At 36.3% G+C, this 19,729-nt stretch overlaps 1 protein-coding gene across 2 annotated transcripts in view; it reads left to right on the top strand.

Annotated features, from left to right (window-relative positions):
* Positions 1-19,729, top strand: part of GMPS (guanine monophosphate synthase) — a 49,614-nt gene that overhangs the window by 21,921 nt on the left and 7,964 nt on the right. For both annotated transcript variants that reach the window (XM_037526241.2, XM_054700988.1), the window contains exons 4-12: positions 2,742-2,839; positions 5,527-5,630; positions 6,186-6,379; positions 6,596-6,761; positions 8,875-9,026; positions 9,520-9,693; positions 12,377-12,482; positions 14,150-14,265; positions 16,499-16,624. In XM_037526241.2, the coding sequence (XP_037382138.1) occupies positions 2,742-2,839; positions 5,527-5,630; positions 6,186-6,379; positions 6,596-6,761; positions 8,875-9,026; positions 9,520-9,693; positions 12,377-12,482; positions 14,150-14,265; positions 16,499-16,624 (1,236 nt within the window). The remainder of the gene's footprint in view (positions 1-2,741; positions 2,840-5,526; positions 5,631-6,185; positions 6,380-6,595; positions 6,762-8,874; positions 9,027-9,519; positions 9,694-12,376; positions 12,483-14,149; positions 14,266-16,498; positions 16,625-19,729) is intronic.

The raw sequence follows: 19,729 nt of genomic DNA, 5'->3' as shown, positions 1-19,729 counted from the left end.
TTATTTCCTGCCAAGTCTTAATATGGTCAGATTTTGTTTTGTTTTGCTTTTCTGGTGAGAAAGTGTTAAGTGGGATCTCGTTGTTGAGTATTCATTTTCCTTGTTATTGGAAGATTTCTGTGTTTATTTGCTATTTCACTGTTTCACTGTAAAAGTTTGCTCATGATTTTTGTCCATTTTTTATTGAATTGTCTTAAAAATTGTTTGCTGGCCACTGAGCTTTTGCCTATTACAATATCTTGATGTCTTTAGAGTGTGACTTTTTATTCTTTATAATTTTATTTGGTTTCTTTTTCCCTTCTAGAGTTCTAATAAGATCTTTAGTATAAGCTTTGATTTCTTTATATATTCCCATAGATTTTATTAAAGAGTTTTATTGCCAGAATTTCCTTCCCTTTCTTGCTCCCAAATCTATACCATATTGTAAAATCTTGGCATTTGAGACAGATGAGAGAATCCAATCTGATTGCGGGGGTGGGGGTGGGAGGGATAGACTTAGAGTATTACAGGGTATTCTTTGAGGAGGACCTTTGAGTTATCAGGAATTCACATTGAAAACTATTTCAATATTCATAGGCTATTAAAAACAAAAATTTAAGAAGTAACTTGTTTTTGTTATGTGTAGAGTTAGCCCCTTCTCCCCTAAGCTTACACTAAGCAGGTTAACTCTTTGTACTTTCAAACATAAGTGGCATAATCAGAAACCAAAAGTAAGCATGAAAGCCTTCTGAACAGGTGAGAAAGTCTTTAATTTTACTGCTAGCTCTTAGCTTTGTAATAGTATTTCATTTAGACTTTGGACTTCCAAATTGTTCCAACAGCTTTGGTTATGTGATCATTGCCATTCTCCTAATTAGGAACTACAAGTTAGGGGAGGTAGAGATGCACAAGGCTCAGTGAGAAAATAGAAGAAAATTCATTCTTCATTCAACAAATTTGAGTGGCCACTCTGGACCTCTGGGACTGTGAAGAGAGCTGAAGACGTTGGGAAAACATAAAACATGGTCTGATGGTCTGTTTTGGTAATAGCACTAAGCTTCCATAGCTGGAGTAGAAAATGAGGGGAGATGAGAATTGAAGCCAAAAACAAAACAGGGGCCGTGTGATACGTCTTTATACATGTATGGACAAGAGGTCAGCAAACTGGTCTGTTGAACAAATCTGAACCACTGCCTGTTTTTGTACAATGGGCAGACTATGGTTTTTATATAAAGTGGTTGGCAAAAAATTGAAAAAAAATTATATTCTCTGCCATAGGAAAAGTAAATGAATTCAAATTTCAATGTCCATAAATAAAGTTGTATTGGAACATGGCTGCATCTGTTTCTTTTAAGTGCTAACCATCAGTGCTTTTGTTTTACAATGGCAAGAAGTGAATACTTGCTCCAGAGACAGTAGTGTCTGCAGATACCAAAAGATATACTATACTTAGATATACTAAAAAATATACTCTCTGGCTTTTCTAAGGCTAAAAGACATACCCTTTTTACAGAGAAAGTTTACCAACCCTTGCATATCATAGACAACAGTGAATTTAATCATGGATGAACACACGTTTATATAGCTAATCTTGTTGGCTGTCTGGATCATGGGTGGGGTGTGGGTAAAACTAGAGCAAAGGAACTGAGCAGCCTGCAGTGTTGGTTATAAACTCAAGTCAGTTAGTGTGCTGCAGGTTATTTCATATCTGAGTGTTCAGGTTGAGAAATGAGTAAACTGGTTAGCAAGTTCCTTTACTACATTTGACCCAGACTTTTATTGCAGGAAGTCTTACCGTGAATGTTTAGGGAGAAGCAGAAGGCAGCTTTTGCTAATGGCTTTGAAGGTTATGTTTCTCTGTCATGAGAAGGAACATGTGTTCACTCGTCTTCCTGTTTTTCTTTTGGGGCCTGCCTGGTACATTGTTAGGGCAGACACCGATTATGGATCAGCCACTGGGGTGATTTTATTGGTGAAGACTTAACCCTTTGCACTCCGAACCATTCTGGACATTGGCTACCAATGTCCCCTGAGAGGGGACAGCTTGGAGTGCAAAGGGTTAATGTTTGTAAAAGTCTTGTGTGTATTTACTTGGTGTTGGTGGTGTGGTTTGGCCATATGTAACTGATAAGGAAGAAAAGATTAACACTCAATGAAGAATGAAGAGACCCATTTTTTGAAATAAGAGTCTATATGGGATTTGCCTGGGTGAGCTTAATTGAAAGGCTAGATTTTCTTGCTTATCCCATTTTCACAGCACAACCTTCTGTAGACTTTCAGATTGTGCCTTTGGGGCCAGAGATTAAACAGCTTGGAGGAATTTATACCTGTCTAGTTCTAATGCTACAGCACTTCTTATTGTCTACTGTAGCTTTTTTCTAAGCTTCGAGTATCTTTTAAAATGGTTTTAAATTAAATTCAGGTGTAAGTATTAGAAATCTCTTTTTTTTTTTTTTTTTAGAAATCTCTCTTTTTAACAGTTGAATTAATTAAAATACTCTAAATGGAAAATCTGCCAGTGTTTTAACAGAAATTAACCTCAGGTTAAGTTTCTAATTTAGTTTTGTTTGATAACCTTGCCTCTTAATAACTGTGTAATTATATATAATATCAAGTTATCCACATTTGTCAAACTCCTCTAATTTTTGGACATAGCATAACATCTTGAAAACAAGGAATATAAATTATTAAATTAACTTTAAAAAATGGCTGGGTAATTTTTTCTTAATTTGTATTAATGTCAGTTTATTTACTCTGAACAGATGATGAATAAGGTATTTGGAGGAACTGTGCACAAAAAAAGTGTTAGAGAAGATGGAGTCTTCAGTATTACTGTGGATAACTCATGCTCATTATTCAGGTACTATATTTTTACATGAATAAGAATAATAAATTAATTTATCATTAATGACTGGAATTCTTTTCTTGGACCCCTCTGCAGTATTATACATTGTACTGCCAGTATTTCAGTTTTCTCTTTTTATTCTGATGGAGTGTGATTTTAAACATGACTGTGCTGGATATGGCAGATATGTTTAAAACTGTCTCACATCCCTACATGCATGTGTGTTCCTCTTCCCTCACCACATTCTTTTTTTTCTTTAATTTATTCATTTATGTATGCAAGAACTGGGGTACAGGCCAGAGGTGTGGGGGGTGAGAGGATTCACCAGAGACAGAATGGGGAACAGAACAGGCAGATCAACTGAAGTACACTGCTGAGGGGAGCAGCGAGCGAGTCAGGAGAGGTCTGCTGTGCCATGTGGGTTGCTCCCTGGCTGGCAGGGGATCAAATTCATGCTGCAGAGGCTGCAGATTGCTTCAAAGTGTGGTGCTTAACCCCTTGCGCCACCAGAGAGGCCCCCCTAATCTAAACAATTTATTAACAATTTATTGATGAATAAATTATTTATTAGCATTCTAAAATCATTTATCTTGTTTTACTATTAAAAAAAATTGCTGAACTTTTTCATCCAGTTTTCTGAAAGACCAGAAAATTTACATTTCAGTTACTTGCTTTCTGTTTTTTGACTATTTCTCTTTTTTATGATACTCCTTTGGGTGGACTGTTTAGTAGGGTTACTTTTTTTAGCCTAAATCTATTTTATTTTAAAACCACATATTCCACAGCTGCATGTAGGATGGTATCAATTAATGAGCACACATAGTTAACTTTTTTAAGATTTACTTAATTTATGCATATAGGAACTGGGGTGTAGGCCAGAGGTGTGGGGGTGAGAGGGTTCACCAGAGACAGAGTGGGGAGCAGAACAGGTGATTGTCTGAAATACAATGTTGAGGGGAGCAGCTGGTGAGACAGGAGAGGTCTGCTGCACAATGTGGGTCAGCTCCCTGGCTGGGGATAGAACTCAGGTAGCAGTGGTTTGCGGTAGCTTGATAACACTGAGACTTTACTGCACCAGCAGGGAGGCCCCATAGTTAACTTTTTATTATTTCTTTTAACTATGCTGATTATTTTTAATAGGGTTATTATGATTTATTGTTTTTTTTTTTTGAAGATTTTATTTATTTATACAAGCACTGGGTACAGTCAGAAGCGCGGGAGGGTGAGAGAATTCACCAGAGCCAGAACGGGGTGCAGAGCAGGCAGACTGACGAAGCACACTGCTGAGGGAGGCAGCGGGCGCACCATGTGGGACCCTCGCCAGCAGCCGGGGATCGAACCGGCGCTGCAGAGGCTGTGGGCAGCTTCGCAGCCCAGCGCTCAACCGCTGCGCCACTGGGGAGGCCCAGGATTATTATGATTTATTCTTAAAGTCTGTTGAATTGTGCCTAGATTAATTCTTAATGATTTACTCCAAATCAGACAAATCAGAAATTCAAAAATGAGATGATTTTTATCTTAATTTTTACATAAAACTGTGGCTAGCTATTTAATATTGAGGAAAAGCAAAAAATAAGTTTATCAGTATCCAAATTCTCACTTTTCAAATGAAAATTAATTTTAAAATTTAGGTTTTACAGCTCAAAATAATTTTACAGACTTAGCTACTCATTGCCAAAGTATATTTGAAGTCAAATGCTTGTTCTACTTCATAACTGAGAGGTGTTGCTTACATTAATTCTTTTCCTCTAGTGACTAGTCATGAGAATAGCTTCAGGAATCTTGCTGGTGGAATGTAAATATTGCAAAAGACTTTTTTTTTTTTTTTTTAGGATTTTTATTTATTCATGCATACAAGAGCTGGGCTACAGGCCAAAGATGTAGGTGGGGGTGGGGTGTGATGAGAGGATTCAACAGAGACAGAATGGGGAACAGAACAGGCAGACTGACTGAAATACACTGCTGGAGGGGAGCAGAGGGTGAGACAGGAGAGGTCTGCCTCGCCATGTGGGTTTCTCCCTGGATGGCTGGGGATCGAACTCGTGCTGCAGAGGCTGTGGATTGCTTCGTAGTGCGGTGCTTAACCCCTTGAGCCACCAATGAGGCCCATAGCTAGCTACTATTTCTTTTTTTTTTTTTTTTTTAATAGAGGCATGCTTTATTTATTTATTTTATTTGTTTGTTTGTTTTGTTTATACATGCACTGGGTACAGTCAGAAGCGCGGGAGGGTGAGAGAATTCACCAGAGCCAGAGTGGGGAGCAGAGCAGGCAGAAGGACCGAAGTACACTGCTGAGGGGAGCAGCGGGCGGCAGGAGAGGTCTGCGCGCCATGTGGGACCCTCCTCCGGTGGCCAGGAAGCAGCCGGGGATCGAACCGGCGCCACAGAGGCCGCGGGCAGCTTCGCAACCCAGCGCTCAACCGCTGCGCCACCAGGGAGGCCCGCTAGCTAGTATTTCTAAAGCAAAAAAAAAAATAGACTTCTAGTTATAAGAAGGATAAATTCTGAGGAGCTAGTGTACATTTGTGTGATGGATGAACTGACCAACTTATGGCAATTTCACTATATATGTCTATTAAGTCATCATATTGTATACTTTAACACAATGTAGTATGTCCTGTATGTCAAAGATGGAAAAAAGTAAAAGGAAACATTAATCATGTCTTTAATATATTTGTGTTTGTGTATTATTATATATTTAGGGGCCTTCAGAAGGAAGAAATCGTTTTACTTACCCACGGAGATAGTGTAGACAAAGTAGCTGATGGATTCAAGATTGTGGCACGTTCTGGGAACATTGTGGCAGGTGAAAATTCTGAAACTTTCACAGATTTCAGTTTAAAATTTGTATTGGAATTTAAGCATATGTTTCTCTGACATATTTTTGATTTTTCTTATTTCTTAAAGGTGCTGTCAATGTCATAAAAACAATGATTAATTTATAAAGGGAATTTAATATTAAAAGTGATAGCTAGAAGTTACTAGCTTGCTTGAAGTATTTTTAAAATGTCCATCCTAGGTTTTTTTAGACTTATAACACCAGTTATATTTTCACAACCACAATTAAGTTATAATTGCATTAAATAGACAAATTCAATTAAAATAACCTGGGTGGAATAGCAGTATGCTACTGTGAAATAATCTCTATAGGTCTTTTTTTTGCTGTCATATGGCTTATTAATTGCTACATAAAAATGATCTTTATAAAGAAAGATCATGGCAGTGTAGTTTTTATTATGTATTTTTTCCTATAGTATCAATGTTACATTTACAGAGGAAGAAATTGTGAAAGGTTATTGTGGGTATTGGTTGAGTCATTGCAACATAAAAATTTTTATTTGTTATTATTTTCTCTGTAAAGGAATAGCAAATGAATCTAAAAAATTATATGGAGCCCAGTTCCACCCTGAAGTTGGCCTTACAGAAAATGGGAAAGTAATACTGAAGAATTTCCTCTATGATATCGCTGGGTGTAGTGGAACTTTCACTGTTCAGAACAGAGAACTTGAGTGTATTCGGGAGATCAAAGAGAGAGTAGGCACTTCAAAAGTTTTGGTAAGCAATTTATATCTGAAAGTCTATACATTTATGTCAGTGTTGAAACTCAGACCTGGCTTCCTCACACTGTTCTCAAATGCTGCCTCCTTTCTGAGTTGGCATTGTTTTGGAGTGGTTTTTCAGTTATGCTTTAGATACAGAGTGGTAGCAGTCTCATAGTTTTTATTTTCTTTTTGCTTATTTTACTCAGTTTGATATTTTATTTCCCTATAGGTTTTACTCAGTGGTGGTGTAGACTCAACAGTTTGTACAGCTTTGCTGAATCGTGCTTTGAACCAAGACCAGGTCATTGCTGTGCACATTGATAATGGCTTTATGAGAAAACGAGAAAGCCAGTCTGTAGAGGAGGCCCTCAAAAAGCTTGGAATTCAGGTTAAAGGTATTGATGAACTCCAGAAAAATTACATGTCAGGACTTGTTTCATCAAATCTAATCTTATGGTTAATTGAGAACAGTGCTTTAACCAACTACAGTTTTCTCAATACACTCACCCCTTTGACAATATTTTTTTACATTATAATTCTGGTTCAAGAGGGGTTCCAGTATAAATTTAAAAGCTGTTGCTTCCTCCTAGTGTTGAAGATAAATGAGTAAGCTTACATTTTCTACTTATCATTCTGTTCTCTTCCAGTCATTCTCTTTCTTAAGCATATTTTTTCCCCACTCATAATTTATGCATGAAAATGTCTAAGCCTTGCAAAACATATGCAAATATAGTTTATTTATTTATTTATTTTAGTTTCTTCTTTATTTTTTATTATTTAAATTTTATTTTTATATTCCCCTTACAATTACAGCTCCCTTATTTTGACCCCAAGCCCTCCTTTCCCCGCCCCCCCCATATAGTTTAATTTACAAACAAAATCTTGTACAGAGAAGAGGAGTGAGAAGTCCATCATCACTTTTTCTTTAAAGGAAGACTTCTTAGATTTTAGCTATATTTCATTTGTGGATTTTCTTTTATACTTTATATAAACAAAGTTACAGTGAAATCAGGTCAGTAATTTAATTATAGAAACTGTAAATATTGAATTATTTGGAATTGATGCAAATATTATAATGCTTAATTAGATATTCAGTGCAAATTATAAAGTGCAGTTAGACATGCAGTAAAGATGAATCCAAAAAATTGTAATGCCACAAGGGTAAGGAATGGACCTGGTAACTGACTAATATGCCTTTAACAAAATGATGGAAGGCGAAAAGCAGATTTTCTCTGATTAGCTAATGAAGCTTAACTTTCAGCACCCCTCATTAGCCAACCTTTTCCTAAAAACTGGGACAGTGGCTAGTAATGTCTTGATGTGGTCATATAAGAGTTTTTAATGATTTGTGATTAAGTTCGCTTTGAGTTTTCACTCTAACTTGCTCTGTTGTTGGTGTTGATATGGCCACAGGCATTTTGGGATTAGTCTTAAGAAAAACATTAAATTGGAGATACATTTAGTTTGTATATAGTGGTATTATGTGATTTGTAGTTGTTACTGTGCATCATGAAATTCATGTTATCCTTAGTATTGTGACTTTTAAAATACCTCATTTACTGTTATTTCTCTTGAAGGGGGGGCATTTCAGATTATCCAACTTTTAGTCTCACAAAAGTCCTGATCCATCCCTGTTATGAGACATAGTGGAATCTTAGGGTGGGGTTCGGGGAAGAAGCCAACAAAAAAGCAGAACTTTAAGGAAGAAATGACATTGGCTTACCTATGGGCCATGATTCTTTGGGAGAACCTAAAATGGATTTGTTGAGAATCTGAGAAAGTAGTTTTCCTTAATATAGGAACAGACTCCTGCTATCCCTTCCCATCAGAAGACTGAAGTTATTCCCTATAGAGGTTGAATAAGAAAGCGTTCTATTGGATATATCAATACCAGGTTTAGTTGAGGTTGTAAGTGAATTCTACATTAAAAGCAGGACTAAGTAGAAGTCTGTACACTGAATGAATTCATCTTCTCTGGGGTGATTGACCAGTTTTTCGAAAGAAGCATAAATTCAAGAGTGGCTCCCCCATGAAATCACCAGCTGTCTTAGCATGTGATGCCCACCAGTTACTCAGCCTTATTACCAAAGAGAGAGCACAGTCAGTTTTTTAAGATGTTGCTCTTAAATATAAAAGCCAGTATGCTTATCAGCATCAGTTTTTCAAGAGATGAATGTGCAGTTCTGAGGACTTGGTTATTATATAAGAACCACTGTTTTTGATTCCCTTTGGAACTATGCTTGTTGCTCTGGTGAAGCTGTGAATAGGTGGAAAACAACCAGCATAATTTGTTTTATTATGGCCCTAAATCATTAAATGCCATAGATTTCTCAAAAGGACTCAATTAACGGGTGCTTTTGTCTGGACTTCGTTAATCATGATTTATTAGTAGTTATGAAAGATACAGGCAAATCAAAAGATTTATGTAGATTTTCTGTCTGTAATTTGACCTATTCTTTATTATTTTTTAATAATTTGTTTAAAACATGTTTCTCCCCTCTTTCCTAGTGATAAATGCTGCGCATTCTTTTTACAATGGAACAACTACTTTACCAATATCAGACGAAGACAGAACTCCACGAAAAAGAATTAGCAAAACATTAAATATGACCACAAGTCCTGAAGAGAAAAGAAAAATTATTGGGGATACGTTTGTTAAGGTATCTGTATAATAGACTCATTTTGTACTATTTTTGATGTGAATTTTAGTATTTGGTTTTTCTTGTCATTACAGCAAGTAACCATGTTTGCTAATTGTGATTATTTTTTTGCCTGAGAGTTTTATTATTTATTGTTATTATAACTGTGACCAGTAGAAATTTTTAAATGTTTTAAAGGACATGTACACTTAGGTTGCTAGGCTATTATTTTAATGGTTTAAGAACAGGTGTTTTTAGTTGATATCAGACTTTAGTTCTTTGGGAATTTATTTCATTGTCTAGATTTTAGACTCTTGAAGGAATCTTGCGTACTTTTTTTCAATTCAGGTGAAAACACATGGTCTTAATGCAATTTATTTGGGGGGAGGGTGGTAGATTTCCTTTCCTGGTCAGTATTCCAAAATAACTATGAGAAATGTAGCTGAAAGTATAACATTTTCCTGTCTGTGAAAAGTTTCACCTGTTATGACAGTTTTACTCCCGTTGGTTATAGATCGCCAATGAAGTAATTGGGGAAATGAACCTGAAACCAGAAGAGGTATTTCTTGCGCAAGGTACTTTACGGCCTGATCTCATTGAAAGTGCATCCCTTGTTGCAAGTGGCAAAGCTGAACTCATCAAAACCCACCACAATGACACAGAGCTTATCAGAAAGTTAAGAGAAGAGGTAAAAACTTAGGAGAACTTCTCCTTAGACTTTCACCCTTCCTCATCCTCTTTTAAGCGAACAGTTAAATTGTGTTATGTATACATAACACATTTACATTCCTGTGAAACAGATCTCTTAACATTTTCTTCTTTCAAAGTTGTAATTCTATGCCCATTGAATAGCAGCTGCTTTAACCTTCTCTCCCTTTCCCCAACCTCTGGTAACCACCACCCTAGCTTTCTATTTCTATGAAGTTAACTGTTTTGATCGCTCATATCCATGCAATCATATATTATTTATCTTTTTGTGATTGACTTCACTTAGTATAATGTCCTCAAAATTCATTCACGTTGTACCATGTGACAGGATTTCCTTTTTAAGACTAATATTCTGTTTTTTTTTTTTTTTAATTATTTATGCATACAAGAACTTGGGTATAGGCCAGAGGTGCAGGGGGGTGTGAGAGGATTCACCAGAGACATAGTGGGGAGCAGAACAGGCAAATTGACTGAAATACACTGCTGAGGGGAACAACTAGCGAGTCAGAAGAGGTCTGCTGCGCCATGTGGGTAGCTCCCTGGCCAGCTGGGGAATGAACTCGTGCTGCAGTGGCTGTGGATAGTGCTGCAGTGGCTGTGGATAGCGTCAAAGCTTGCAGCGTCTTAACCCCTTGCACCACCAAGGAGGCCCCTGAGTAATATTCTGTTGAATATATATATACATTTTGTTTATCCTTTTTAACTGTTGATGGACATTTGGGTTATTTCCACTTTTTGGCTATTGTGAATTGTGCTGCTGTGAACGTAGATTTACAAATATCTTTTGGAGACACTGTTATAAATTCTTTTGTATACATACCAAGAAGTGGGATTGCTGGGTCACATGGTAGTTTTATTTTTAATTTTTTTAAGGAGCCTCCTTCATGTGTCTATAGAGGTTACATCATCTTACCAGCCCACCAACAATGCACAAGGGCTCCCAGTCTCTCTACAGTATGCCCCCATACATATGTCATTTTGAGTGTGTGTTTGTGTGTGTGTGTGTGTGTTTTCTATAGCCATCCTAATGGGTATGGATTATCTGTCTCTATATTTTATACATCCTAGAGGATGTAATGTGGTGTATCATTGCAGTTCTGGTTTGCATTTTGCTAATAACTGATGTTTGAGAATCTTCTCAAGTACTTATTGGCCATTAGTGTATCTATTTTTGGCATAGAAGAACTGGGGTATGGGTCAGAGGTACAGGGGGTGAGAAGATTCACCAGAGTCAGAGTGGGGAGCAGAACAAGCAGACTGAAATACACTGCTAACGGGAATAGCGAGACAGACAGGAGAGGTCTGCTGTGCCTTATGTGAGTTAGCTCTGTAGCTGGGGATCGAACTCAGACAGGCCGTAGCAGTGATAGTATGGAGACTTAACCCTGAGGCCGCCAGGCAGGCCCTGTGTATCTTTAGAGAAATGTCTGTTTAGATCTTCTGCCCATTTTTAATTGCTTTTTTAAATTTCATTCTTGAAAGTGTTTTTTAAAATATTTTACATATTTTAATTTTGCATATTACCTACATACAGTTTACATACTTTATGATTTACCTTCTGTGGCTTGGTTGTCTGTTCACTTTCTTGGTGGTGTCATTGGGAGACATCTCATTTTGAAACACCAGTTTATTTCCTAATTGCCTTTGGAATGGTGGATAGTTTGTTTTGATTTATTTATGTTTAAAAGTCTTATGTGTGCTACACATTGGAATACTACTTATCTGTAAAAATGAAATCTTAACTGTAGCAACATAGGTAAAACTGGAGGGGATTATGCTCAGTGAAATAAGTCAGAAGGAAAAAGACAAATACTGGATGGTTTCACTCATGTGGAAACTGACAAAAACAAACAACCCCTTGATATCTCACCACAGAAATGAAGTTACCAGAATGGGTGGATGGGGAGGTGGGAGCAAATGGGGAAGAGGGCCCAATGGACTGTGATGCAGGATTATTGGGGTTTGGTGATGGGTGTATTATGATAATGTACATTTGTAGTGCTGTGAACTTGAACCTTTAAAATATGTATGGGGGAATATAAAAATAAAATTTAATATTTAAAAAAAAAAAAAGGAGATGCTAATTAGTCAATCATGTTTTAGTCTCTAGAGTAATCACTGAAAGAATAAATGTATAACTAACAAAGTAATAGAGTAGGGGAAATTAGGTATAAAAAATAATTGATTTATCCAGAGGCAAGCAAAGAGGAGGAAAAAAAAAGAACGTAGGAAAGATAAGGATAATCAAAAGCTATTATAGCAAAACGATAGACATAAACCCAAAGATATCACTAATTATGTAAGTGCACAAGTCTAAGTATTCCATCTAAAAGAAAACTGTCACAGGGCATTAAATTGAAAGAAAAATAAAAATGAGAAAGTAAAAAAAAAAAAAAAAAAAAATGTAATGTGACCCAGTATTACCTCAATAAACATAATTTAAATGTGACAAAGGCTTATGTTTAAAATGTTTTTCAGAGAAATAAAATCACTGAAATATTCATTTAATTCCTTACAAGTATAAAGGAGGAAATATTTTAAAAGATGAAAGTTTAAAAACTGCTTCTTTCAAGTAAAGTGAAAGACAACAGGAAAAGCCAGTAACTTGTTATATTTTATTTTCCTTGTCATTTGTTATTAATTGACATTTTTCCTTCCGGTAGGGAAAAGTAATAGAACCGCTGAAAGATTTTCATAAAGATGAAGTAAGAATTTTAGGCAGAGAACTTGGACTTCCAGAAGAGTTAGTTTCTCGACATCCATTTCCAGGTGAAAAATTGAATTGAATTCTGTTTGATTTGTCATTTTGAAATAATTGGTTATCTTAGGAAATATGTAACGAGAGAGGAAGAGTGGGTGGGGATAAATATTCTTTTTAACATCATTTTATTAAATATTCATTTTTTTTTTTTAAAGATTTATTTTTATTTTATTTATATAAGAACCAGGGTGCAGGACAGATGTGCGGGAGAGTGAGAGGATTCCCCAGAGACAGAGTGGGGAACAGAACAGGCAGAATGACCGAAATACACTGCTGAGGGGAGCAGCGGGCAAGACAGGAGAGGTCTGCTGCGCCATGTGGACTGTTCTCTGGCCAGCCGGGGATTGAACTCTTGTTGTGCAGAGGCTGCAGACTGCTTCATAGTGCGATGCTTAACCCCTTGTGCCACCAGGGAGGCCCAGTAGCACTTACTTACATCAAATTTCAAATCAGCGCTTCACAATGTTCAGTCAGTAGCCTCTGTTGTTGGCAAAGGGATGTGTGTGTGAATGTGATGGAAGCAGACTGAGTGGTCCTGTGCCACAGGTCCTCACTCTAGCTGGATTCACATGACTTGTAAAAAGTCTGTGTGTGGGTTTTCTGTTATGTAAGATTTCACTGGTAAGAAGGATTTGCTGCTTTAAAAGATAGAAATATTACTTATCTTGAACAAACTGTTTAAAGATGAAGAATGAAACTGAGGGATTAATAGATATAGCTAAGATTTTGCCAGACTCCTCAAAGGATGCCTTTCTACTGTTAAAATAAAATGACAGAATCCAGGTTTTCTTACATCCATGCATACCATGTGATTTTATCCTTCTAAGTATTAAGTGAGTAGAATTGTTCTGGATTGAAATACTCTTATATATTTGATATTTTCTTTTTATTTTCCCTTTACTTCCCTACATCCCTGATTTTTTTTTTTAAAGCAGCATATTCTTCCTAGAATTAGATTGGTAATTGATGGTGGGTGATGACTGATAAGGTTTTTTTTTTATATTGTCCTCTTATATATGTTTGAAAATTCCCTTCACAAAATTTTTCATATAAATTTGCACAGATAATATCAATTAAATATTTATTGGATAATTTTATGACATTTAATACATGGATTAAATAGGAGAAATTATTGAAGTAAAGAGGATTGAACATTCTAAAAAATGGTTTGGATGGGAAAGGTAATAGCTACATTTGAAATTAAATACTTGTAAAAATTTATACTGGTTATGTAATAATTATATCTGAACAAAACTGGAAAAAAACTATTTATTTTTAAGATTTATTTATTTATGTATGCATACAAGAGCTGGAATATAGGCCAGAGGTGTGGAGGGGGGGTGTGAAGATTCACTAGAGACAGAGTGGTGAACAGAACAGGCAGACTGTAACACACTGCTGAGGGGAACAGCAGGCGAGGCAGGAGAGGTCTGCGACCCCATGTGGGTAGCTCCCTGGCTGGCCAGTAATAGAACTTGTGCTGCAGTGGCTGCAGATAGCTTTATAGGTTGTTTCTTAACCCTTGGCGCCACCAGGGAGGCCCTGGAAAAAACTTTTAAAGTGGATAGATTTTATTTTGGAAGAATTACATTTTTGGAACAATGACATTTGTAAATTAATATAAACTTTATATTTAACTTGAAAAATTAAAAACCATTGCTACTTTTCTATCTAGGTCCTGGCCTGGCAATTCGAGTAATATGTGCTGAAGAACCTTATATTTGTAAGGACTTTCCTGAAACAAACAATATTTTGAAAATAGTAGCTGATTTTTCTGCAAGTGTTAAAAAGGTAATAATTTGCTTTGCATTTGTATATTGTAGGAGCTTTAAACAAAGCCAGCCACTACAAGAAATTTAATGGATTCCTGCTTGACTGTAGTTTTTATAGTGAATTTGTTAAGTTTTCGTTGTTTGAAAATTCATAGTAATTTTACCTTTGAAATAACTGTGAGGATTCTACAGTCTGTTAAATGCAGACTTCTTTTTCTAAGCTATGTAACAGATTGGATACCCTGAATTCCTGAAAGTGGTAGTTATAAAATATTTCAAACATTTCTTCCATATGTGTTGCAAGAAAGTTAAGGAAGTTATTTTATCTCTAAATTGACGATGAGTGGAAAAGTCTCCTAGTCCTTAGATTTCTCCAAATCCATGGATTTGGTGCCTTAAATTCATAATGTGTGTGATCTGAAAAGCTCAGAATACCAAATCAAAGTGGATCTTGGTTGATAGTATTTCCAGGTGAGAAATTACTGTAAATTCTTTTTGGAATAGCTTCAGCCAGCCCTGGAAGAATTCCCATAGAACATTTCAACAAATATGAGCTTACAGTCAAATATTACCAAGTAGATATAGAAGTAAGGTACCAAGAATGAATGTTAGTGGAAACAATCAGCAGAACAGATCCTCACTTTGGCTACTAGGATTAGCAGATAGGCAGTATATAAAGTACGTAGAATTAAAAGACTCAATTGATAATAAGAATAAGGATTATGATAAGAGACTACCAAAAATGACTTGGGCCCCTTTAAAAATAAATCAAAACCAACTAAGCTCTAGAAATGAAAATCACTGAGATGAAAGAGTAAATTAATGAATTCAGATACAGAAATTAAGAAATTAGGAGAAAGCAAAACAAAAATGAGAAAAGATTAAGATTGATTGAGAACATCAATTTTAAATTATGTCCCGAAGGAGACATTGAAAATAACTGAATTCCTCCATATCAATGAAAGCCACTATGACTCAGATTCAGGAATTTTAACACATCACAATTAAGATAAAGGCAAAGAACTCAGCACATAGTACTTATACCCAGAGAAACTACAGACTTCCCAAGACAAAGCCAGCTGAAGAGAAAAGATTGATTACCTTACAAAGGGAAGACTAATTTTGAAAGCATCAGTAAAAGCAAGGAAACCTGAGTGCCAAGAAAAATAATTGTGAACAGTAGTTATCAGAGATAAACTGTCTCCTAACAACTAGGGTAAAATAAAGATATTTTCAGGTAAACAGAATTTACTACTGACTTTGTTATTTAAGGGATTAAACACAGTGATTCTCCATCCTAGCTGTGTGTTAGGATCATTTGGTGGAGCTTTTGAAGTGTGCTATGCTTGTACTAAAATTTCTTACTTAATTGCTCTAGTATAGGACGTGAGCTTACCAAGTAATTTGAGTTTGCAGCTAGGGTTGAGAACTGCTGTTTTAAAGGACTGATTTTAGGAGAAGCAAAAATTATAGGAGAAAAATCTGAATACAAAAAGGGAAACAACAATATGTAATTAAAATAGCACACAAGGGTATTGATTGGAGTTAAAGTTTTCAAAGGTGCTTGTGTTGTTTGCCAGGAATTTGGAAATATATCTTCTTTTGTTAAGTGTCTATGTTAACACTTACGGGAAAATATTAAAAGAATGAAGTTGGGTTTTAACTTCAAAATCAGTAATAGGGACATAAAACTGGGAGCAAAGATCAGTTCAGAAGAATGTAAGAAAGGAGAAAAAATATGTAAAAAATGGAAGAATATGTAAAAAATCGGTAAGAAATGAACGATTAAAGTGGTAGAATGAAATTTAATCATAACCATTAACCCTCAATTTAGAATACATCTTTAGCTAAGACATAGATTGTCAAATTAGTTGAAAAGGTGTGAAGTAAAAGAAAAGAAAAATAATGGAAATAAAAAAAGGAAGTGCAGCTAAATTAATTTCAGACAAAGCTGACTTCATGGTGGAATGTTTTATTTCTATATAAGGAGAAAGTTTGATTTACATGCGGTGTGTCCCTTGCAGGTGACCCCATTAAAGCCTCAATGTGTGTAAATCTCTAATCAGCATGTCTTATTCTGATGTTTAACTTCTTATAGCGCTAACTCTTGGAATGAAATTCTGTTAGAGATGCTAACTAGTTATAATATATAACTGGTTATAACCAGTAAGTGTAGCTATGTAGAGTTATAGATACCAAAGGAATGAATGCCTTTTATTTGATACTTTAACAATTGTCTCTGGTTTTTGCAGCCACATACCCTATTACAAAGAGTCAAAGCCTGCACAACAGAAGAGGATCAGGAGAAACTGATGCAAATTACAAGTCTGCATTCACTGAATGCCTTCCTGCTGCCAATTAAAACTGTCGGTGTGCAGGTGAGTTGTACGAATTCATTGTGGCATAATGATCTGCAGTTTGTTCTTTCTACTAATATCGAAGTAAGAATAACTTAGGATAATGAAATATAAAAATAACGTACATCATCTATCTAAAATTAAAGGCTCAAAGAATGATTTGCTACAGGGTGAGCTTGCTTGCTTCTGACTTAAAGGGCAGGTATCAAGAATTCATATTGTCATTTATCCTTTGTGTGAAATACACTGCGGCTTTGGAATTCTTTAACCTCAAGAAAGTTCTCAGATGAACATGCTGTACCATTTAGATCTTGTTCTTGGCATGTGTATTCTTTAAACTGTGTTCTCTGCCTCTACAAAAGGTCCTCTATTAGCCGTGATAATGTATAACACACATTTTCTGTGATTTATTCTGCCTTTCCAGTTGTAAAAGGATGTGAAGATAAAATAGATAGTTGTCACTTTAAAAATGCTATTCACAAATAGTGTCTGGAGAAAACTTGGGAGAGGGCAGGGAGGAGGGCTTCTTTTCTGTTGTGTAGTGTGTAGTTCAGTGTGTACTTAATTGTAAATTAGAAAACATGTCAACACTTCATTTCAAAATGGTATGAGTGCCAGTTATTGGATGTGTTTATAATGTCCTCTTATAGTAAAATTATATGTAGAAAGAATTAACTCTGTTTTAGAGATTATTTATCTCAAACTTATTAAATATACTCTTCTCCTGAATATAGAATCTGAATCATCAGCTTAAATTCCTCCTCCTGAATTCACATAGCTGTCTGTAAATAAGATAATAAAAATTTATTGTTACTTTTTTTTTTTTTTTTTTTTTTATAGAGGCATGTTTTTCTTTATTTATTTGTTTGCTTGTTTGTTTGTTTTGTTTATACATGCACTGGGTACAGTCAGAAGCGCGGGAGGGTGAGAGAATTCACCAGAGCCAGAGCGGGGAGCAGAGCAGGCAGAAGGACCGAAGTACACTGCTGAGGGGAGCAGCGGGCGGCAGGAGAGGTCTGCGCGCCATGTGGGACCCTCCTCCGGTGGCCGGGGAGCAGCCGGGGATTGAACCGGCGCCGCAGAGGCCGCGGGCAGCTTCGCAACCCAGCGCTCTACCGCTGCGCCACCGGGGAGGCCTATTGTTACTTTTAAATTAAAATATTTTCATGCCCTTCTGCCTATTACCCCTTGCTGGTACCAGTTCTCTGATCACTTCAACAAGTGCAAAGGCAACAGTCTGAAAGTCTATCCCTATTACAATCCATAAAAGCTAAAAATGAAGAGACAAAAGATAAATCACAAATGCTGGTGCAAAAACCCGAGAGAAATCTCAGTCCAGCAGAACTGTGGAATATTCCTGAAGATGACTTCAAGGTAACAGTTACAACAATGCTCACAAGAATCAAAAACAATGGATGATGTAAAATAGGAATAAAGGCTGAGAAAACGTGAGATAGTTACAATCAAAATAATGGATTTTTAAAAAACTCTATAACTGGGCAGGTCGTGGCCTTTCTGAATCATTGACCGTGTGGGTTGGAGTAGCCTGAGCCAATAATCTGGTGCCAACTTGTTTTAAGGCCTTATTAAAAAGTTTGGATCCCCATGAAGTCCTACTGTACTCAAGTTTACCAGGAGATTGGGTTGATGGGCTTAATCACTTATAAAATCAGGAGTGCTGATAGAAGAAGTAAAGCTTTGGAAGCTTCTAGTCCCATACCTGCCTGTTGCCATCACTAACCAACTGTAGTTGGAGTACAGGGCAGATGGAGCACAAGCCTGGCTGTAAATTGCAACTTTGTAGGTGGCAGTGTGGAATATCACTGTATATTTGATTAAGGACCCTTTCCTTCATTGCATGAGCCAGTCCCTGTGAGACACCAAAATAAAACAACAACAACAACAACAACACTATAACCAATATAAAAACACAGCAGAAGGTCTCAATAGTGGATGTACAGAAGCATTGGAGAGACTTAGTGCACTCCAAAGCACAATGTCAAGGAGCATACAAAATAGAACAACAAAGAAAAAGAAGAATTAAAAGAATGAAAATCGTGAGAGTCCTTTGGGATAAACTGAAGAGAAATAATGTCTGTATCGGGATTCTCAGAAGGAGAGGAAGAGGAGAAAGGCACAGAAAGCTTATGTAAGGAAATAATTGCTGAAAACCATCTCTGTCATGGAAGTGAACCAGACATTGTAATCCAAGAAGCCCAGAATTCCAAAGAAAATAATACCAGACTAATCTATAATAAAACACCTTATAATAAATGTGTTCAAAGCCAACTGACAAGTGTAGAATACTAGAAACATCAAGAGAAGCAAGGGTAACCAGTCAGGAAACACCACAGTTAGCACATCTGCAGATTATTTAGTAGAAACACTGCAAGCAAGAAGGGAATAACTAGCCACTTTTAAGGTACTTAGGAAAGATTTCCAGCCTAGAGTCCTTGACCCTGCAATATTGTATATAGAAGAGTAAGGAGCTTCATTGAAAAGCAAAACATTTATCAAAACCAAGCCACACATGAAAGCAATAATAATATAAAGCACCAGAACAACAAAGGTGGTGTTAACAGCCACCTAAACTATAACATGGAGGAGGAGAGTAACAGCATGGCCCATCGAAATGAGTCAGAGACCATTTTGTCCAAAATAGAAACAACCCATCATATGCTAATCTCAGTAGAACCTTCAAACCAAATCAACAGAAGTGGTACATAAGACAGTGGAAATGGAATCGCAATGAAACATAAAAATAAGACATACTGAAAGAAAAAAAAAACCCTAAATGTTGATAAGCACTTATATCTTAATAATTATCATAAACGTATTGACCTGAATAAATCAGTTAAAAGATGTAGTGTGTGGGTGAATTGGTGGTGAGAATTTTATGAGGACTACAACCAAGAGGAGAAAGCATACATTGTACAAAAAGGAAGAATTATGTAATATATAAAGATGAAGCATGGCTGAATGGACTTCAAATCAAAAGTACAACCATGTGCTGCTTATAAGAAACCTACCTTGCCAACAAAGACAAGCATGGAGTTAGAGTTAAAGGCTGGAAGAGAATCCAAAAAAATCCAGAAATAGACAGCTATACTCAGATCAAATAAAATA

This window comes from Talpa occidentalis, unplaced genomic scaffold (assembly GCF_014898055.3).
Source record: "Talpa occidentalis isolate TD23 unplaced genomic scaffold, MPIMG_talOcc4v2.1 talOcc4.4, whole genome shotgun sequence".
In the NCBI taxonomy this organism is placed as follows: Eukaryota; Metazoa; Chordata; class Mammalia; order Eulipotyphla; family Talpidae; genus Talpa; species Talpa occidentalis.
This window is presented reverse-complemented; position numbering and strand designations above follow the sequence as displayed.